Source organism: Ictidomys tridecemlineatus, chromosome 11, assembly GCF_052094955.1.
Source record: "Ictidomys tridecemlineatus isolate mIctTri1 chromosome 11, mIctTri1.hap1, whole genome shotgun sequence".
NCBI lineage: Eukaryota > Metazoa > Chordata > Mammalia > Rodentia > Sciuridae > Ictidomys > Ictidomys tridecemlineatus.
In genome coordinates, this window is record NC_135487.1 from 32,851,898 (window position 1) to 32,875,180 (window position 23,283).

The 23,283-nt window shown below is 37.4% G+C and overlaps 1 protein-coding gene across 4 annotated transcripts in view; it reads right to left on the reverse strand.

Annotated features, from left to right (window-relative positions):
• The window catches only part of Eif2b3 (eukaryotic translation initiation factor 2B subunit gamma), a 109,797-nt gene that overhangs the window by 22,139 nt on the left and 64,375 nt on the right, over window positions 1–23,283 (reverse strand). For all 4 annotated transcript variants that reach the window (XM_005317960.5, XM_078026156.1, XM_078026157.1 and 1 more), the window contains exons 6-7: window positions 14,802–14,891; window positions 784–911 (exon numbers count right to left, since the gene is read on the reverse strand). In XM_005317960.5, the coding sequence (XP_005318017.1) occupies window positions 784–911; window positions 14,802–14,891 (218 nt within the window). The remainder of the gene's footprint in view (window positions 1–783; window positions 912–14,801; window positions 14,892–23,283) is intronic.

The window sequence follows — 23,283 nt, forward strand, 5'->3', positions numbered from 1 at the left end:
AATAGAGGTCCCATAAACAAGTTTGAACAATAATCAAATACTCTAGGGAAAATAAAATAGATGATTCTTATAAATCAAGAAGGAACACAAGCAAGTACTCAAGTACTCAGGCTTTGTGATGCTAGTCTCTATTACTATATCAGCTGTGCTAAGAAAGAAGGAATATATAACTTGGAGCCAGAGTAACTGGGTTCCAGTTTTTCAGGTCTCACAATAACCCTTTGAAATCCTTTATTTTATGGTAAGAAAACCAAGAAGGCTAAGTAACCTGCTTCAGGTCACAGAATCAGTTAAGAGGTAGAGGCAGATTTCAAACCTAGGTCTGTTTGATGCCAAGTACTATGATCTTAATCATTATGCTATACTGTTTATTCATTTGATAAATATTTTTTGGTCCCTAGTTGGACTGTAACTGTACACTTCTTCACCTTCCTTCACTAGACAAAAGAAGCTGAGTATAATCAGGACTAGGTTTATGCAGACCCTGAAGAACCAGAGAACTGAGATATGGCAAAGAGAGTTTAAAGACATAATGGTCTAGTGAAGAACCATATAGATCTATGAACCACACAATGGGTCTGGAAGCTTGACCTGCCTGTCCCTAAAGAACACTGTGACAGAACTTGCTAAGCAAACTTACCTAGAGCTCAGAGAGTGGGGTCAGCTAGCCTATCTTGCCCTGTAGACTAAACAAAAGTCTGCCACCTTAAGACTAGCTTTTTGGGTTGGGACTCTCCAAAGAACTCTTACCTCTTCTCTTATTACCCCAACCCAAGCACTGACCTAAGGACTTCAGCTCCTTTTTCTTTAGATCCTCCTCTTTTTCTTCTTGCCCTTGTTGTGAGGAAGCTGAGGAAAACTGTTTTCTTACTAAATATGGAATCAGTTCACTCCGGATAGAAGTGATTGACCTAGGAAGAAAGAGTGACCAAATATGAGAAAACAGACTGGATTCTATTGGGATCAAAAACTCTGTGTATCTGGGGAAAAGCCAAATCTTAACATACCACCTTGGGACTGAAAGAGATCAAACATGGAATGGATTTGGCAGTTCTGGAGGAGCAGAGGCTCTGAGTTCTCTTTATCTGCCTCGTGGGGTGGGAAGGTAATATAATGAATCTAAACCTTGTCAAAGTAGAAAAATCTTTCATCTAGTCCACATACATGGTATGTGGAGCATGTATTTGAATGTACATGTATGTATAGGCACAAATATTTAAACATGGTGCTCTGCCTCCTCATTGGCAACAACCCATGAGAAGGCAGAATATTCTGGTCTTTTGAGGAAAGTTATTTTAAAAATATGAAAACAATTTTTCTTCCTCTCCAATCTCTATATATTTAATTTCTATTTATTTATTTCATAATTTTAGCATATCAGCTAAGACCTCTAATACATACTGACTAGCAACATTGAGAGCATTTTTTTTTTTTTTTTTTGAGATGAGGTCTTGATGTGTTGCCCAGGCTGGTGCTGAAACTCCTTGGCTTAAGCAATCCTGCTGCTTCGGTCCCCTGAATAGCTAGAATTACAGGTATGCACTACTGCACTCAGCTCTTTATTCCTGATTTTAAATGGAATTTTTCCATTATTATTTAGAATGATTGTTTTAGATTTATTATAGATATCTTTTATCAGGTTAAGGAAGTTCTCTTTAATTCCTAACTTTCATCTATAAATGATACTGAACTTTTTTTTCTTTTTTAAATCAAGTGACTTTTAAAAAAATAATTTTTTATATATATTTTTATGTGGTGCTGAGGATCGAACCCAGTGCCTCACACATGCTAGGAAAGCTGAGCTACAACCTAGCCCCCTTTCTTTCTTTCATTCCTAACTTATTAAGAGCTTTTATCTATAAATGACACTGAATTTTCTTTCTTCCTTCCTTTCTTTCTTGGTACTGGGGATTGAACCCAGGTGTTACTGAGTAACACCCCCAGTCCTTTTTATTTTTGAGACAGGGTTCACTAAGTTGCTGAGGCTTACCTCAAACTTGAGATCCTCCTGCCTCAGTCTCCCGAGTCACTGGGATGAGAGGTGTGAGCCACTGGGCCTGGCACTAAGTTTTATTAAAAAAAAAAATTATTTTTTGGTGGGTGAGTGACACATACCTATAATTCCAGTAACTCGGGAGGTTAAGGCAGGAGGATCATAAGTTCAAGGCCAGGTTGCCAGCTTGGGCAAGAGAACAAAACCTTGTCTCAACAATAACAAAAAAGGGCTGGAATGGAACTCTGTGGTAGAGGAGGACTCCCGGGTTTAATTCCCAGTACTGGGGGAAAAAAAGCATTTCTTATATCCCTGGGGTTTATCGTATTTTCCCCCTTTAATCTGTTATGGTTGTGAATTATATATCTTAAAATTTTATAATGTTAACAGCTGTGTTAAACATAACTATGTATAGGAATATTCTCTCATTGAGTAGAATTATGGGTGATTTTTTTTCTTCTTTATGCAAATTATCAAAATTTTAAGGCCTGGGTTGTGGCTCAGTGGTGGAGTGTTTGCCTAGCGTGTGTGAGGCACTGGGTTCAATTCTCAGCACCACATAAAAATAAACAAAATAAAGAAGGTATTGTTTAAAATAAATTTAAAACTTTAGGCTATTCTTTTTTGTTTTTAAAATAAGCTCTGACACATTTTATTAAAGAAAAATTGTGCAGACTGTTCTGGCATACTTCTAACAATATCAGAATCACCTGGATCAATGACAGTGTGCATGCTCTGTACTATTTTCTGCATACTGTACCCAATTCAATATTATCACTGTAGCAATAGACATCAGTTTTGGCTAACATGTCATAGTACTATTCAGATTTCTTCAAAGCTGGGCATGTGAATGTACATGTGTATGTATGTATAGGCACATGTATTTAAACATGTATTTAAACAGTTGTTTGCAAGGATGACCAATGTTGCTTTGTCCTGTGTGGTCATTTTCAGAATTTGCTTATACCCCAATATGTACTTTCCACTTTTTATAACAAGCTGGAGCCAAGAGTCAATCAACTCCAGAGACTTTTTCCTCTTATTTGAGGCCACCACCTTATTGCCTTAGGTAAGAAATGGCCCCCAACCAAGAGCAGCTGCCATGATGGCCGGGGAGTAAGAAAAGAACCTTAGGCCATTCTTAAGTTTCTTGCCATTTTTTTTTTTTCTTTTTTGGTCAGGGTGTGGGATACTGGGGATTGAACTCAGGGGCACTTGACTACTGAGTCACATCCCCAGACCTATTTTGTATTTTATTTAGAGACAGGGTATCACTGAGTTGCTTAGCACCTTGCCATTGCTGAGGCTGGCTTTGAATTCTCATTACTCCTGCCTCAGCCTCCCAAGCCGCTGGGGTTATAGGCATACGCCACCAGGCCTGGCTAGTTTCTTGCCTTTTGTTTTTTTTCTTAGCTTCTATGGTACTACTCTGCTGGTCTGATCTAAACACTCTGCAAATTTAAGATCCATTCTAAAGACTAAGTAGTTCCCAAGCAGACTTTATACTTATTTATTTATTTTTAGTTAAAGGTGGACACATCTTTATTTTATTTTTATGTGGTGCTGAGGATCAAACTCAGTGCCTCATGCATGCTAGGCAAGTGCTCTACCTCAGAGCCACAACCCAAGCCCAAGACTTTACATTCTTACCTACTAAAAAGAATGGGTTCCCTTACATTAGAACAGTTGTGCCTATTTAAATACTAAAGGTTATCAAAGAATTTCCACAATGAATTTTTATGTGGTGCCGAGGATCGAACTCAGGGCTTCGCACATGCTAGGCAAGTACTCTATTGCTGAGCCACAGCCCCCGCCCCTCTATTATTTTTAAGTCACCCCAATATAAGCAGTAATCAATCTTGGTCAAGAACTTTGGAGATCTCCACCATTTGGTCTTTTGCATCCCAGGAAGCATGCTGCTTCCTGGTGGGTATCAAGACAGGATATTGGGTAGAAGTGATCAGGAATCTATAACAGGGGAAGAAGAGACCTGATCCTTAATACCGTGAATGTGCTTTTGATTTATACTTAGCAAAGGAAATGAAAGCAGCTGGATGAGAGACTAGCACATGTTTTTCAGTTTACTCTTTCCATTGCACCTTGTTAGAACTTTAAATTTATTTAGCATTTACCAAGCATCTACTATATTCCAGTTGCTATGCTTGGTTTTGATAATATGCTGTTTCTGACTTTAAGGAATTAATAATCCTGTGGGCAGTGGCCTGATATGTGTTTAAGGAGAAAGGTGGAGAGAGATGAAGTTGATCAGGTGGGCAATGGAGCCAGATTTTGGAAGTGTTCTGTGGTGGTCTAGAAAATCTAGACAGAGAAGTCAGTAGTAGATTTTAAACAGGAAAGCGACATGATCAATATTCTTTCTTTCTTTCTTTTATTTATTTTTTAGTTTTAGGTGGATACAATATCTTTTATTTTATTTTTTTTTGAGAGAGAGAGAATTTTTTTTTAATATTTATTTTTTAGTTATTGGTGGACACAACATCTTTGTTGGTATGTGGTGCTGAGGATCGAACCCAGGCCGCTTGAGCCACATCCCCAGCCCACAATATCTTTATTTTATTTTTATGTGGTGCTAAGGATAGAACCCAGTGCCTCACATGTGCTAGGCGAGCACTCTACCACTTAAGTCACAACCCCAGCCCCCCCTTTTTAATATTTATTTTTTAGTTGTAGTTGGACACAATATATTTATTTATTTATTTTTATTTGGTGCTGAGGATCGAAACCAGGGCCTCGTATGTGCTAGGTGAGTGCTTCACTGCTGAGCCACAATTCCAGTCCCCAGTTTTATTTCTTAATAAGGTAATTCTGGTAGCAGTGTGTGAGGAAGCCAGGAATAAGGAGATTAAAGATAGAGGAATCAATTATAATATTCTAGGAGATGAGACAAGAAGGCCCGAGAGAAGGGTTAAAGTATAGGTAGCCATATAAACCAGACTGCTACTGCACAGTTTCCCCCCATCCTAGCCCCCATTCAAAGAAGCTGATCATGTAGACACAGGACCACACAGATAGAGAGCAGGTAAGCGGTAAGACAAAAGCAAAGGCTGAGAAGAGTAAGGATAATTTGAGTCCTGGAGCTACACAGTTCATGGTTTTTGTTATTTTTAAAGGATCAAGTCAAACATCTTTGAAAAATGCTGTGTAAGCTGGAAGTTCTTGTATTGAATTTCAATATGAGTTTTCTCCTGATCCTCTGATGGAGATTAAAAATTTCCATATGAATACAAAGAATGAAACAACTCTTACTCTTAGCTTTTTTTCTCCCCTTTTAATGTTCCAAATCAGTGTGGGTAGCAAATGTTCCTTGGCCCCCTCCACTGGAAAACAAGTCAGTTCCTTTTGAAGAAGTGACAAAGCATGGACAGCTGGAGGATTTCAGGGCCATGATATTTACATTATGAACCAAACAGAACTCTCACTGCAAGAGGCAAGCAAACAAGCCTTGGCAAACAGCCCTATCAGCTCAAGGAGGTCAGTGATTTGAAGAGGGGATATGAAACTGTTTTGCCAGGACTCACCCACTTTTGCTGGAGCTCAGCATTAGGCCAGTTCCCATAATGCAGTTGGCTTAACAGCATAGGGGAGGACACAATTACTCTTCCTGCTTCCTAGTCAGAGTGGAGGCAGCTCAAAGCTATGCCAAGAAATTATACAAGGCTAGTGTGAACCACTGTGAACATTTTGACCTTGGCCTAAAGGCTGCTAGAAGGATACAGGGCCCTGGTCAATCTTCTTTTCTCCCATTCCATTCCATTTTTTTTTTTTAAAAAAAGGTGCTTGGGGTAGAACACAGGGCCGTACACTTGCTAGGCAATCTTCCTTCTCTCTTTTTATGGTCCTGGGGTTTAACCTAGGGGTGCTCTACCGTTGAACTACATCTCTCTTTTTGTTTTTATTTTGAGAAAGGTCTCACTAAGTTAGAGTCTGACCTTGATCGTTTTTTGTTATTTTTAAAGGATCAAGTCAATTCTCCTGCCTCATCCTCCTCAAGTCACTGGGATTATACCTGACTTCCTTCTCTCTCTCTTTTTTTAAAATTGTTTTTGAGTTGTAGGTGGACACAATATCTTTATTTCATTTTTTTAATATATTTTTAAAAATTTTTTAATACTTATTTTTTAGTTTTCAGCGGACACACATCTTTGTATGTGGTGCTGAGGATCGAACCCTGGCCGCACGCATGCCAGGTGAGCACGCTACCACTTGAGCCACATCCCAGCCCCTCTTTATTTCATTTTTATGTGGTGCTGAGGATGGAACTCAGTGCCTCACGTGTGCTAGGTGAGCGCACTACCACTGAGCCACAACCCCAGCCCCCCATTTTTTTTAAATAAAGACTTTTTTTTTTTTTTTTAAGATAGACACTGGGGATAGGCTGGGGATGTGGCTGAAGCGGTAGCGCGCTCATTTGGCATTCGCAGGGCGCTGGGTTCGATCCTCAACACCACATAAAGAAAAAAATACACACACACACACACACACACACACACACACACACACACACACACATCTTTATTTATTTTTATGTAGTGCTGAGGATCAAACCCAGTGCCTCACATGTGCAAGGCAAGTGCTCCACCACTGAGCTAACCGCAGCTCCTCCCTTCTTTCTTATAGGTTTCTCAGAAAATACCTTCCTTGTTTCATGAAATTGCCATATAAAGATCTTAGAGAAAAGGTATTCCTTTTAATCCTATTTATAAATATAGAAAACAAATAACCAACAACAGAATAATAATGCCCTTATGTAATAGAATATCATATAGGCAAAACTGAGATTATAAAGAATTTTTGATGACACAGGAAAATGCTCATGAAATAATAATGAAGTAGAAAATTTTAATGTGAGTTCAATTGTGTATTTGTGTGCATGTGTGTGTGTGTGTGTGTGTATATATATATATATGTATATAAATAAAATAATGGAAATACATTTAAGTGTTCACAATAGTTACCTTATAGTAGTGATACTTTCCTTTTATATTCTTTTGATTTTTCAAATTTTACAGTTATAGGCCATTACTTAATATTCTTCCCTTACTTTCTGTGGCATCATTCTTTTGATCTGCTCCTATTCTGATAACTCTTCCTTTGTTTCCCCAATATATCTGGACTGTTTTTGGATTTTTCTTTCCTTTTGGGGGGCAGCCTACCTCTAAGCTATACCCCAGCTCTTTTTAAACATTCATTTATTTATTTGGGTACTGGGGATTGAACCCAGGGGCAATCAACCACTGAGCCACATCCTCAGCCCTTTTTTTTTTTTTTTTGTATTTTATTTAGAGATAGAGTCTCACTATGCTTTGTTCTTGGGCTTAAAAAACAATAACAACAAAAAACAAACAAACAAAAAAACAACCAAACTCACCTGTTTTTTATACAGGTGAGTTCAATACAGTCTTTGCTTAATTTTGTTTGTTATTGAAGTAAAGAGCCCACCAAGCAATCTCTAGAACACTGAAGGACAGAAAACCATCTAGCAAAGCCACATCAATGCTTGAGCTGAACAATGAAGACCCATCTGGGCAAGGTGATACACTCCTTGGGAAACTGAGACAGGAGAATTGTAAGCTCAAGCCCAGCTTTAGTGATTTAGCAGATCCTGTCTCAAAAAGGGCTGGAGATATAGCTCAGTGGTAGAGCATCCCACCAAAAAACAAAATAAAAAACTCCACAAAAAAAAAACAAAAAACCTGGGCTGTGGCTGTGGCAGAGCACTTGCCTAGCACATGTGAGGCACTGGGTTCAATCCTCAGCACCACATAAAAAAAAAATAAATAAATAAAATAAAATAAAGGCATTCTGCCCATCTACAATTACAAAAAACAAACAACAAAAAACAAAGCCCCCTCACAAAACAACCCCCTGCCCCCGCATAGCAAACACAACCATCCTTGCCCAAACCAAACCACAACAGCAAAAACAATAACCAAGGCAACTATTACCTATCTCTAATGGTACTATGTGGTCCTTCATCTTTGCTGCTTATTTTTATTGTGCTTTCTTTTGCTTTCTCTATTCCATAACTTCAGCTTGCAGGCAGCTTTAATTGTCATCCTGATTCTGACCTTGGTGTATGACTGCTTACCCTGAACTCCTGGCTTCACTTTGTGGGGCCCATCCTTTCTTCTCTGCATCCTTATATAGCTCAGGCTAGGAAATTATGAGAGTTTTCTTATCTTTTCAGGTATGTTACATGTGCATGTGTGCATATCTCTGTAATACAGATATCTAATATCTGTGGTAGACATTGCTAGCAATCAATTCACCAATGGTGACTGATTTTGTTAAGGCTCTGGCTGTATGATGGTGAGCAAATTACTTTTGGGGTGGGAATACTGGGAGTTAGCATACTCACCATGCAAAGTAAGCAGTTTACCACTAAGTTACACCCCAGCAGAAGCAAATGAATGACTTTTAAGCCTCATCTTCTTCCTCTATAATATAAAGATAATTCCTAAGGAGAGAATTTAATTAAATTTTTTTGTTGTTGTGTTAGGGATTGAATTCAGGGCCTTGTGCATGCTAGGAAAGCACTGTGTTTAGCAGCCCCAGCCCTATTTTGTATTTTATTTAGAGACAGGATCTCACTGAGTTGCTTAGCCTCATTTTTTTTTTTTTTTTTGCTGAGGCTGGCTTTGAACTTGCGATCTTCTTGTTTTATTCTCCTGAGCTGCTTGGGATTACAGGTGAGTGCCACCTCACCCGGCTCAAGAACTATTTTAAGGACTGAATGAGCTTTCAGACTAGTAGTACCTGGTACATTGTTGGTGCTATTCAAAGTAATTTTCTTCTCTCTTTTTCCTCTCCCTGCTCTGAAGACCAATTCTAAGACTGTAAGTATCTCACAGTAGGATCAGATTCTAACACTAAAAGAGATTGATTGTAATTTTATATTATTCTGGACAAGAAGGAAGTACTTGATTCTTCCTTTTAAGACTAATCTTAAGGGTACAAGACCTAAATAATATGATTAATAAGGAAGATCTCATATTTTCTCAATTCTATAGATTAAAGAATATACTTTCTTTACAACTGCCTATAAAATATTAACAAAACAACCACGTACTAGACTGAAAAGATAATTTCAATAAATTTAGAGAACTTGAAATACTATAGCAAATATTTTGATAATATGATAACATTGGAAATAAATAACAACAACAAAATTTAAGAAATAAATTCATTCTTTCCCAGAAAGAACTTATTATCTTAATACTTGAATCAAAGAGGAAATGTAAACTGAAATTGCATAATATCTAAAAATAATGCTTTGTATCAGAATTTATAAGACCTATCTAAACTGGTACTCAGAATGAGATTTATATTTAATATTTTATCAGTAAAAATAAAATTCACTATAGGAAAGTAGAGTACAGTTGGGAGGATAATTGATAAAACAAAGATTAATCTTCTCTAGGTCTTTTAAATGCACTAGCAAGTTAGGGAAAAGGAGAGAAATATCCCTCCACCCCCAGGAATTTTTTGCTAAACAGAATTCAGGACTGGTTTAAATGCTGGTATAAAATGCCTGTCTCCTGTGGCATTAGCTTAGGAAGCTAACATACTGCTTGATTCCTTTCATTGAAACAGTGTCAGTCTAGGATCCTGACTCAGGTCTCTATTTTGGTGCAATACCTCCTAAAGCAAGCAAAAAACTGGGCCAATATTTGGGTTTCTAGATCTCCTAAAAGTTCCGCTTCCTTAAGCTTACTCCAGCTGACATTGAAAATGAGTGAGGAACCTTTAGCTCACTACTGAGCATCACCATCACAATATTCAATCTAAGTTCTGCTCTAGCTATGGATATACATTTTGAATTACAATGTTCAAGAGAGTTTTTTTGGTACAGTCATCTTCATATATCATTCAGAATTGGATTAAAAACTTCAAAGGGTTAGGAGTGTAGCTCAGAGGTAGAGTGTGCCTAGAATGTACAAGACTCTTGGTTAGATCCCCAGCACCACAAAAAACAAAAACTTGTGTTTGTTTTTGGATACTAGGGTGGAATCCAGGGGCACTTTACCATTAAGCTATATCCCCTGTCCTTTTTGAGAAAGAACCCTGCTAAACTGTCTTGCTAAGTTGCTGAGGCTGGTCTCAAACTTGCAATCCCCCTTCCCCAGTCTCCTGAGTCACTTGGGTTCCAAGTATGCGCTACCACTCCCAAACAAAAAACAATTAAAACATGTAGAGTTCAGTCACTAAGCTTCTGGTCTAAAATGGTACAGATTTTCTAATCCACACAGGTCTTCCTATAGCTTTTCTGCTTAGTCAGATGCAGATAGCCATGTTTCTTTTTTCACAGGTGTACTAAATTACATCTGTTGTTTGCACTGCATCTCTTTCCTTCCACTCACCAAGCTTTTGGTGTTTTTAGATACAGGCAGTGCATCAAAACTGGCCTCATCTTGCCTGCTGTAGCTTATTTTTAGCTCATTAATCTTGCTAAGTTGCTGAGGCTGGCCTCAAACTTGCAATCCTTCTGCCTCAGTCTCCTGAGTCGCTTGGATTCCAAGTGTGCGCTACCACGCCCAGTCAAACAAACAAACAAACAAACAAACAAAATTAAAATGTGTAGAGTTCAGTCACTAAACTTTTGGTCTAAGGTGGTACAGATTTTCTTATCCACACAGGTCTTCCTATAGTTTTTCTGCTTAGTCAAATGCAGATAGCCATGTCTTTTTTTTTTTTTTTCATAATTTGATAATACTTTCATAATACTGAATGCCTTGCCAATCCAGGTAGGTATCCATTTCATTCTCAAAGAATTTGGATGGGGCTGGGCATGATGGCACATACCTGTAATCCCACTAACTTGGGAGTCTGAGGCAGGAGGATTGCAAGTTCAAGACCAGCCTCAACAGCTTAGGAGGCTTTGAGCAACTTAGCAAGACCCTGCCTCAAAATAAAAAGGTTGGGGATGTAGCTCAATGATAAAGTGCCTTTGGGCTCAACCCCCAGTAACCCCTAAAAAACAACAACAACAAAAACAAACCAGAATTAGGATGGGAGATGTTAACATGTAACAAGTAACAAAAGAGAAACATTATTTAACAGAAAATTCGAAGTCTTTATACAAGGAACATGGAGTAGAATATTTTAACTTTCATAGGTTAAATATAGCAAAGGATTGTTGAAACACAACTTTCTTGCAGTTGTATTGCCTAGGTTTACTCTCTTTTCCATTACTAAAGGAATCACCACTTTCTGACAAGATTATCATATAATGACTCCTACTTACCTTGAAGCAATCTCTTTCCCATGCACGATGGTCGGTTTCCCTGCCAGATTGTATCATTGCTCATTTCATATAAGACCTTTTAATTCTTATTTATTTTTTTTGAGACAGGCTGTCCTCAAACTCTCAGTCTCAAGCAATCCTTTTGCCTCAGCCTCCTGAGAAGCTGTACTACAGGCGTGTGCCACTGCACTTGGCCAAGACAGTCTGTTTAAAAGTCTGTTACTCCGTGCTCAGCCTTCAAGGCTTTCTACACATTGCTACCTACCACCGAGCTATTTAAATCTCATCTTCCACAATTTCTCAAAGACCTCCATTATTCTAGCCAGGAATAAAGAATCTCTTTCAAGTACCACCCACTATACCTTTATAGTTTTTCTAATACGTTGAAATTTACCAATTTTAAATATATGTCCTTTGATTCTAAAAACCCTGAGAGATAAAGATAGGGAGAAGAAAGGGATAAATGTCTCTAACAGATCTTAAGAGAAAAGAGATAAGTGTCTCCAACAGATCTTGAGATGGGGAGGTAGATAGAGTTAAGGCTCTGTATCAATCTTCATTATACCAGGCTTGGAGAAAGTCCCATTCAACAGAGATTTTGGACAGGAATGACAGTTACAACATCAACTTCAGGTCTATCCTTAGGGCACACATAACTGCATTATATTTGCCAGGTGTGGGAATAGTACTGGTAGAAGCTAAATGAGCTAAAAATAAGCTACAGCAGGCAAGATGAGGCCAGTTTTGGTGCAAAACTGCCTGCATTTCCGTACACCAAAAGCCACAATCCTATTTGACAATACTAAGAAAGTATTGTATTGTTAGTATTTTTTTTAGACGTGATAATGATATTGAGGTGTTTTATAAGAATTCTTATATTTTAAAGATATACTGAAATATTTAAAGATTAAATTATGAGCTGTAGCATATAAAAACAAGATTAGCCATGTGCTGATAATTGTTGAAACTGTGGGATGGATACATGAAAGTTCATTATATTACTTTCTCTATTTATGTATTTGTGTAAAATTTTCCATAGTAAATAATTTTAAAAAGATCATAGTCTTTAACTTCTGCATCTCCTTCCAGCACATAAAGGTCAGGGCCTATTTCATTTTCATTTGGGAGTTTAAAAAAATCCTTCAATAGCCAACAGTCAGTTTCACTTTTTTTACTACAAACTGATAACTAGGAAACAGATTTTGGATCACTCTTTAAATCTTGGAAGAAAGTTTCCCTGCTGTTTGAAAAGCAAACTCTTCAAAATCCACCACAGAGTTTAGGATGTAAGTTCTATGAGGGCAGGGCCACGCTTGCTTATTCACCATTGATCCCATGATTCATCTAGCACAGTGCCTCCCTCATAAGAAGTGCTTAACAAGTACATATTGATGGAATGAAAAAGAACAAGTCATAGGGGAACAAGGCATCAGTGTCCTGGGAATGTGAAACAAAAAGAACAATCTTATTATTAGCTCCATCCTATAGGAGCTCAGCAGGTTTTGGGGTGAAGGCCAGGATGCTGCAAGAAAGCTCATGCAGGGCACAGAGGAACATTTCTCCTTTCCTTAATATTCCTGTATGTATCCAAGTCCATTGGCTCAGGGCAGAGCTAGTGTTTATACCCAGGTTCTTAAGGTTCCCTGCCCAAGCTGCTCTGAGGGAACTTCCTGTGTAGGGCTTGCTTTCTGGTCTACCAGTGCTACTGGAGGCAGAAACTTATCCAGCAGTCATGAATGGAAACTAGTTACTCTTCTTCTTCTTTTTTTAATATTTATTTTTTAGTTCTAGGTAGACACAATATCTTTATTTTATGCTTATGTGGTGCTGAGGATCAAACCCAGTGAGTGCCTCAGGCATGCTATGTGAGCACTCTACCACAGAGCCATAATCCTAGCCCCTAGTTGCTCTTCTTAATATACAGTTATTAAATATTTTCCTATCTATTTCTCTGAGGACTCCAGCTGCATTTATTTTTTAATCAAAAATCTTTCAAGCAGGTGTTATGGCACATGCCTATAATCCGAGTGACTAGGGAAGCTGAGGCAAGATTGCAAGTTTGAGATCAACCTCAGCAATTTAGTGATACCCAGTCTCAAAATAAAAAATAAAAAGGGGCTAGGGATATGGCTTAGTGTTTGAATGCCCTTGAAGGTTTAATCCCTAGTATAAAGAAACAAACAAAAAACAACTTTGAGATCAGCCAGGTGCAATGGCACACACCTGTAATCCTAGCTACTCAGGAGGCTGAGGCAGAAGGATTGCAAGTTCGGGCTACTTAGTGAGACCCTAACTCAAAAAATAAAAAGACCTAGGCATGTAGCTCAGTGGTAGAGCATCCCTGGGTTCAATCTCCAGATCCACCAATCCTTGAAATCCAACTTCAAAAGAAGGTTTCTGCAGGGCATGGTGGCACATACCTATAATCCCAGCTACTTGAGAAGCTGACAGAAAGATTACAAATTAGAGGCCAGCCTGGGTAATTCAGCGAGACACTCTCTCTCTCTCTCTCAAAAAAAAAAAGGTGGAATGGGGCTGATGATGTAGTTAAGTGGTAGAGCACACCTGAGTTGAATCAAAAGGAATTTTTTCTCTTTGGAAACCCAAGTACTGTGATGTACCAGATAGAGTCTGTGGGAAGTATTTAAGGCCCATAAATGTATTTTCAAAGCAAAATAGGAAAAAAATACCAAAATTTGTTCGTCTACATTCATGAAAGTTCACCCAGAAGGAATTTATTCTCTAAAACTGGTGTGAAAATTGCTGTATTTTTTTTTCTTCTTCTTTCAGAGTATGTCTCTAGCCCTTTGCTAAGAGGGCCTATCTAGAGGATAATTGCCTAGGGGAAGGAAATGTTCTTGGAGACAAACAGCAAAAGAACTGGGAAGCTTACACTGGTAGAAAAAGGGAAGAACAGCCTGAGACTGTACAAAAAGAGCCATCGTGGGTAATTCTAAGTTTTTGTTTTCTGGTTTTGTTTTTGTTTTGCTGTGCTGAGGATTGAACCCAGGGGTGCTCTATCACTGAGGTACATCCTCAGTACAAAATATTTTACATTTTGAGATAGGGTCTCACTGAGTTGTCTAGGCTGGCTTCGAACTTGGGACACTCCTGTCTCAGTCTCCCGAGTAGCTGGGATTATAGGTATGTGCCTGTGCCTCATAGGGTAAATTCTGAAAAATTTTTTTGCTGTTTTTTTTTTTCTAACATGGGGCTTCAAAATATAAGCAGGAGACCCTTGGTATGGGCAAAAATAAATAATATACCCAAAACACTATTTCATTTCCAAAACAAAGGTGAGACTCAACTATGTAATTTATATAAACCGATGTTTAACTTTAAGAAGGTTTAAGTTGAGGTGGGGATAGTTTAGTGATGTAGCCCTTACCTAGCATGTACAAAGCCCTGGGTGTGATCCCAAATACAAGGAAGGAGGGAAGGTAGGAATAAAGGAAGGAAGGGAGGGAGAGAAAGAAAAGAAAGGAAGAAAAGAAAACAAGAAGTGGGGGAGGAAGAAAGAAAGATTATCTCCCTCCCTTTTACCTGTTTTCCATTAGGAAATCCACAACATATTTTTTCAAGCAGTATAGATGGGCATCCACAAGGCCGGTATGGAAGTGTATTCTAGGGTACCTGAAAAAAGAATAGGAAAGAAGATGCTTATAATCAGGTAACAGGGATTCCATTCTATCATCACATAGTAGGCATCTGGAAGTATTTAAGGCTTAGAGCCATGCTGTCTACCCTCCACCCTGGGGAGACCAGGATGGTGGACACCACCTTTGATCCTACCATATAAAATCATAATAGTTCTCTATAGAAACACTCCCTCATACTTTTGGAGGCTTTTAGGCTTCAAAAGCAATTTGGCAAGTCTTCAAATCACTGACAATCCACTTTCTATTATGTCACATACTCCTACTCACAATTCTTTTAACTAACATTTTCCTGCCTCTACACCAATTATCCCACTTTCTGAAGGCTACACTTTAGCTATATTTTCTTTTACCTCCAAGATCAGGCATGTATTATTCCATATTCATAGATGAAGCAGAATTCTATGAAAACTCCTAACTTCTTACTCTCACTCATCCAGCAGAACTCATCTAAGATACATTTCCTCCAGGAAACCTTCACTTAGAATCCTAGTTAGTGCTCCCTCAGTACTCAGTGCCTACCTCTACCAGGTAATTTACCATACAATAATGGAATAGCATATTTACTTCTCTCTCTCACTAGAATGAAATGCATTAGAGAGCAGAGATTCATCTTCATAACCTTAGCATTCAGCATGATTCCTGACAGAATGTCTAATTAAACAATTGTTGAATAAATAAAGAAATGAAAGCATTGTATCATATCAAGGCATCTGGCTAGTTGCTATTTTAGTTTACTATCTCTGATTTCAGCTTTTAAAAAATGCTAGGTTTGCAATCTCCCATGTTATCTTAGTATTTAATGAAAACAAATAGCTGGGGAGAAGTGGGAAAGAGTGGAGTGAAAAAAATGGAGAGTCCAGTTATAGCTGTCTGGTTGTAATCTTTCTTCTGTGTTCCTATCCTTTGACTGGCTTATAGTTTTAAGGAAAATTATTCTCAAAAGATCTAGAAACCCTGAAGTACTTACATAAATTAAGGTGTACCACCAAGGGCTTTTACTCCTTTGGGAAAAGGGGGCAAAAATATTTCTAAAAGGGAAATAGAGGAGCCAGAGACTTTGGAATCACACACACAACACAACACAACTCACAAGCCAATCAATGTACACAATGAGGATGAAGGAAAGTAAGAAAATCCAACTTTCTGAAAACCCCATTTGCTAAAATTGATTTTGGCAAATGTGAGTGTAGTTGCACTCTTTTGTTCATCTCCTATTTTACAAATTCTTTTAATCATATATTATTATTTAATTCTCACAAATAACTTCTGATATAGATATATTACTCTCATTTTTATTGTTGAGGTCAACTTGAACAGCCAGGGTAAGAATAACTTTAAAAAGTTTGAACAATCACAGTCTTAACTATTATCAATTATAAATGGCACTAATATTCATATAGGGATTGAAGGATTAACCACTGAGCCACATCCCCAGCTTTTTTTTTTTTTTTTTTTTTAATTTTTATTTTCAGACAGGGTCTCACTAAGTTGCTAAGGGCCTTGCTGAGTTGCTGTGAGGCTGGCTTTGAACACTTGATCCTCCTGCTTCTGCTTCCCAAGTCACTGGGACTACAGGCATGTGTCACTTGCACCTGGCTTAACTGGCATTCTTAAAGAAATAAAGATTTAACTGGATATAAATTTGGGATATGGTGAAGGAATGGAGATGGGTAATTTGATGATTTTTCTTTTTTTTTAATTTAATTTTTTCATGTTAAATATGTAGTGATTTGGGACTGGGACACTAATGACATTTAAATTGCTAAAAAAAGGAAGTTTCTTTATTTCATTTATTGTCTTTGAATAATATTAGAAATAAAGATTTATTTTTATTTTTTAATTTATTTTTGTGGTGCTGGGGATTGAACTCAGATTCTCATGCAAGCTACATCCCCAGCACCCCCCCCCACCAAAAATAAAAAAAACCTTACCAGATACACCAGTAAAATCTGGGTAACTGGATTACTCTCAGGATGATGTTTTGGGTATGTATATAATAAGGAATGAAACCAACAAATGGAAATAAGACAGTTAGAAGTAGTTATAATTTTTTATAAAACAAAAACAAAACAATTTTCCAACCATAGGAAAAGTCCCTTGCAATAAAAAACAGTTAATGACAAATCTCCTTTCAATGATAAAATGAAAACAAAAGCACAAAGAAATGGTATAAAAAGTTTAAACTTCAAAGTCAATAAGATCATTGAAAAACCCTCAAAGACAATTTCTCCTCTTCCTTTAACAAAAATAAAATAAAATAAAATAAAAAATATATGTAAAAATAAAAATTTTAAAAAATATTTATAAGAAAATAAAAAGGAGTTGCTGAAGAAAAGATCTTAGAAAAGCACAGCAGGACAATGGGCAAAGATACTGGTTTAGGATGCCCAGGATAATTTAAGCCATCAGGAACATAAGAAATACCTCTGTTATTATTATTTATTTACTTTTGTACTGGGGATTGAACCTAGGGCACTTAACCACTGAGCCACATCTTCATCACTTTTTATTTTTTGAGATAGGTGTTGCTAAGTTGCTTAGTGCTTCACTAAAATGCTAAGGCTGGCCTCTAACTTGCAATCCTCCTGCCTCAGCTTCCTGAGCTACTGGGATTATAGGCGTGTATCACTGCATCCAGCTCCTGAGTTATTTTTACAGACATGTTTTTAAAAGAATAAGTTGCAGATTTTAGAATTTGTATTTGTAAAGTTTAAATTTTTGAGGGAAATAAAACATGTTTTATAGAACAAAACCAATACGTCAAATAATTAAAATAACAATTAAAAATTAATTTCTAACCTGGCACAGTGGCACACACCTGTCATCCCAGCTACTCAGGAGGCTGAGGCAGGAGGACCACGAGTCTGAAGTCAGCTGGGGCAACTTAGTGAGACCTTGTCTCCAAATAAATTTTTTTTTTTTTAAGAGAGAGTAAGAGAAGGGAGAGAGAGAGAGAGAGAGAGAGAGAGAGAGAGAGAGAGAGAGAGAGAGAGAGAGAGAGAGAGAATTTTTAATATTTATTTATTTTTTTTAGTTCTCAGTGGACACAACATCTTTGTTGGTATGTGGTGCTGAGGATCGAACCCGGGCAGCACGCATGCTAGGCGAGCGCGCTATCGCTTGAGCCACATCCCCAGCCCCCCAAATAAAATTTTTTAAAAAAGGGGCTGGGATATAGAGCACCTTGGGTTCAATTCTCAGTACCATAAAGACACACATAAATATTTTTTAATTAATTAATTAATTTTAATTAGGTATATATGACAGTAGAATGCATTCTTATTCATTGTACAGTTTCTCATTTCTCTTGTGCATGATGTAGCGGTGCACCATATGTGCAGGCATATATGTACCTAGGGTAATTACGTGTCCATCTCATTCCACCATTTTTCCTGCCCCCATACCCCTCTACACCTCTCCCTCCACTTTGCTCAATCAAACTTCCTCCATCCCACCCTCCTCACCATTGTGGATCAGCATCCACTTATAAGAAAAAATATTTGGCCTTTGTTTTTTTGAGATTGGCTTACTTTGCTTAGCATGATTATTCTCCAACTCCATCCATTTAACTGCAAATGCCACAATTTTATTCTCTTTTAATGCTGAGTAATATTCCATTGTGTGTGTGTGTGTGTGTGTATATATATATACACACACATATATATATATATATATATATATCACTGTTTCTTTATCCATTCATCTATTGAAGGACATTTAAGTTGGTTCCACATTTAGCTATTGTGAATTGAGTGCTATGAACATCGATGTGGCTGCTTAACTATAGTATGCTGATTTTAAGTCCTTTGGGTACAGAACAAGGAGTGGGATAGCTAGGTCAAATGGTGGTTCCATTCCAAGTTTTCCAAAGAATCTCCATACTGCCTTCCAGATTGGTTACACCAATTTGCAGTTCCACCAGCAATGTATGATTGTGCCTCTTCCCCCATATCCTCATCAACACTTACCACAAATATTTTTTTAAAATATTATTTTAGTTTTGATAGGCCTTTATTTTATTTATTTATATGTGGTGCTGAGAATTGAACCCAGTGCCTCATACATGCCAGGCAAGTGCACTACCAGTAAGCCCCAGTCCCACAAATATTTTTATTAAATATTTATTTTTTAGTTGTAGTTGACCACAACATCTTTGTTTTATTTATTTATGTTTATGTGGTGCTGAGGATCGAACCCAGGGCCTTGCACATGTGAGGTGAGCGCTCTACTGCTGAGCCACAACCCCAGTCCCCCCACAAATATTTTTTAACAGTGATACTACTTTAGAATAATACCACTGTTTGCGAAATAAATATTGGGAAACATCAAACAATAATCATTTACAATTTCACTCAAAGATCAATGGCATTTACCTATTTAATTTTGTAGTATTAAGGATCAAACCTAGAACCTTGTGGAGCATGCCTGTAATCCTAGTGACTTGGGAGGCTGAGGTAGGAGGATTACAATTTGGAGGCCAGTTTCAGCAATCTGGTGAGGCCCTAAGCAACTTAGTGAGACCCTGTCTCAAAATAACAATTAAAAAGGGCAGGATGTGGCTCAGTGGTAAAGTACCCCTGGGTTTAATCCTCAGTACCAAAAAAAAAAAAAAAAAAATTTCATGAAAGTTCTTAGCCTATTGCATAATGGAATATCTATACCTGCCCTCAGTGTCACACAGAGCCCTGGCTTTGGCAGTCTCATAACCACCTGTACATGAGCACTCATGTCTGCATACAGCATTTCCAGTGTATATTGAAGATTTCATTCTAAGCTCAGCTGGGGCCATATTTCTCAGTTGATGTGGTACTTTCCTTTCCTGTGAGGCAATCAGCTCCACAATCTCTTTTCCCTCCATGTGTCTCAATGTCTATTGTGAATTTCACCTTATCCAAAATTCTCCTAAGACTCTGTAATCCACCTCCTTTGACTATGAAAGGTCCATGAAGCTCTAATGCTCTTGCAGTGTGACAATGGGTGAAGTGAAGTAGGTATGTACAGGGCACTGGCTCCACTGGCCCCCCTTTTCTCTATAGAGGCAACTGTCTTATTTGCCACTTCCTTTACTCTTCCCATTTTGTCCTCTAGGTCTTTTGTCTACTCTTTTATTCTGCCTCCTTATATCCTGGGCATTTTTTTTTTTCCTTTCAGGATCAGCTTGAATCTACTTCCTCCAGGAATCCTTCATTCTCCACTTATTTTATTTTTAATTTTTTTTTTTTAGTTGTAGATGGATAGCATGCCTTTGTTTTGTTTATTTTATTTTGTTTGAACTCGACTACTGTGCCACATCCTCAGCCCTATTTTGTATTTAATTTTGTTTATTTTTATATGTAGTGCTAAGAGTTGAAAATAGTGCCTCACACATGTTAGGCAAGAACTATGTCACTGAGCTAGCTCTCTCCCTATTTTACTGATGTTTTGTTTTTTTTTTTGGTGCTAGGGATTGAACCCAGGGCCTTGTGCATTCGAGGAAGCCCTCTACCAACTGAGCTATATCTCCAGCCCCCTCTTCCTATTTTAAATCATATTAAAACAATGGCTCCTGGAATAGATTGGGATCTTATCATTATTTGTTCTTTTCAAATGTACATAGTACCATCTATTGGAGAAGATAAAATTCGGGGCTGAGGTTGTAGCTTAGTGGTAATGGTAGCTTGCCTAGCACACATCAGGCACTGGGTTTGATCCTCAGCACCACATTAAAAAATAAACGAATAAAATAAAGGTATTGTGTCCACCTACAACTAAAAACATTAAAACAAAAAAGAAGATAAAATTCCTTCCGAACAATGATTTTTGAAATTCAACATACTAAAAACACATTCTATAACATTTACTGATGACCCAAACTGCAACAGGCATTCAACTAGAATAAAGAGATAACAAGACAGACCTGGTCTCTTCCACAGTGCACTTTATAGTTTTTCAAAGTAAGCAATTTTTCTCATTATTCCTTAAAAAACAGAATTTCCTGCTCTTTTCTTTCTTCTTGCCTCCCTCTTTCTTTTTGTAGTAAACTATATATAACATTAAATTTATCATTTTCAAGTATACAGTTCTGTGGCATAAGTACACTTACATTGTGCAACCATCACAAATACCCATCTACAGAATTTATTCATCTTCTCCAACTAAAACTCCACCCTCATTAAACTCCAGTTCCCCCATTTACTCCTGCCCCCATTCAACAATCTCTTCTCTATAAATTTGAATACTTTAGGTACCTCTTAAAAGAGAAATCATACAATATTTGTCCTTTTGTGTCTGGCTTATTTCACTTAGCAAAGTGTCTTTATGGTTCATTTTGTAGCAGTTATCAAAACTTCCTCTTTAAGACTGAATTATATTTTGTTATATGTATATAGTATATACCACATTTTGTTTATAATGCTTTTGTTGATAAAAAGGTTGCTTTCACCTTTTGGTTACTGTGAAGAACACTAAAGACATGGCTATAGAAATTGTGAATTGAGTCTCTGCTGCTTTCTTAGGTGTTTTTTTTTTTTTTTTTTTGGTACTGGGGATTGAACCAGGGCACTTTACCATGGAGCTATATCCCCAGCCCTTTTTATTTTTTATTTGCTCAGGCTGGCCTTGAATTTAGGACTGTTATGCCTTGGGCTCCCAAGTTGTTGGGATTATAGGCATGTGCCACTCAACTAGTTTAGAATAATTTTTAGTAAGAAAAATTTCAAACATACACAAAATGATATATTTTTATGTACCCATCAACCAGATTCAACAATTAACATTGTATCAACCTTTTAAATTTTTTGCTATAGTGTAATTATGGTTAAATTGTATCTGTCCCTAAAAGATGTTGGGGTCCTATATTCCTCAGTACCTGTGAGTGTGAAATATTATTTGGATATACGGTCTTTGCAGATGATCAAGCTAAGATAAAGTCATTAAAGGGGCACAATTCAATATAACTGGTGTCCTTATAAAAAGAGGAATTTGGACAAAAATACAGACACACAGAAGGAAGACAATATTAAGATTCAGGGAGAATGCCATTTATAAGCAAAAGACACCTAAAGTTTCTAGAAGCTAGGAGAGAGGTATGGAACAGTCTCCCTGTCAAGAAGGAACCAGTCCTGCTGATATTTTGGACTTCTTGCCTTAAGAACCATAAGACAATACATTTCTGTTGCTCTAAACTACTCAGTTTGTGGTACTTTGCTGTAGCAATACTGGCAAACTAATATAGTTTGTTTATTTTTGCACTACTGGAGATAGAACCCAGGGCCTCATGCATGGTAGGCAAATATTTTACCACTGAGCTATATCCCACCCCCTAATACAGTATTTTAAAGCAAACTCCAGATATAACTAATTAAAGGGATGGGTAGGACAAGAAGAACTCAAATTATCACTATTTGCCAATGATATGATTCTATACCTAGAAGACCCAAAAAATCCCACCAGAAATCTTTTAGAACTAATAAATGAATTCAGCAAAGTAGTAGAATATAAAATCAACACTCATAAATCAAAGACATTTCTTTACATCAGCGACAAATCCTCAGAAGGAGAAACTAGGAAAACCTCCCCATTTACAATAGTCTAAAAAACAAAACAAAACCTTGGGAATCAACTTAATGAAAACTATAGAATGCTAAACAAAGAAAGAAGATCTTAGAAGGGCTGGGATTGTGGCTCAGTGGCAGAGTGCTTGTGAGGCACTGTGTTCAATCCTCAGCATCACATAAATAAATAAATAAACAAACAAACAAACAAACAAACAAATAAATGTACTGTGTCCATCTACAACTAAAAAAAATATTTAAAAAAATTAGAAGATGGAAAGATCTCCCTTGTTCTTAGGCAGAATTAATATTGTCAAAATGACCATATTATTGGGCTGGGGTTGTGGCTCAATGGTAGAGCGCTTGCCTAGCGTGTGGGAGGCCCTGGGTTCGATCCTCAGCACCAGATAAAAATAAATAAGTAAAATAAAGATATTGTGTTCAACTACAACAACAACAACAACAAAAAAATATTTTTAAAAAAATGATCATACTACCAAAAGCACTATACAAATTCAATGCAATCCCCATCAAAATCTCAATGACATTCCTGATAGAAATAGAAAAAGCAGTCATGAAATTCATCTGGAAAAATAAGAGACCCAGAATAGCCAAAGCAATCTTTAGCAAGAAGAGTGAAGCTGGTGGGACTACTGTACTAGACCTTAAACTATACTACAGAGTAATAGTAACAAAAACAGCATGACATTGGCACCAAAATAGACCTGTAGACCAATGGTACAGAATAGAGGACACAGAGACAAATACACATTCAGTTATCTCATATTAGACAAAGGCACCAAAAACATATATTGGAGAAAAGATAGCCTCTTC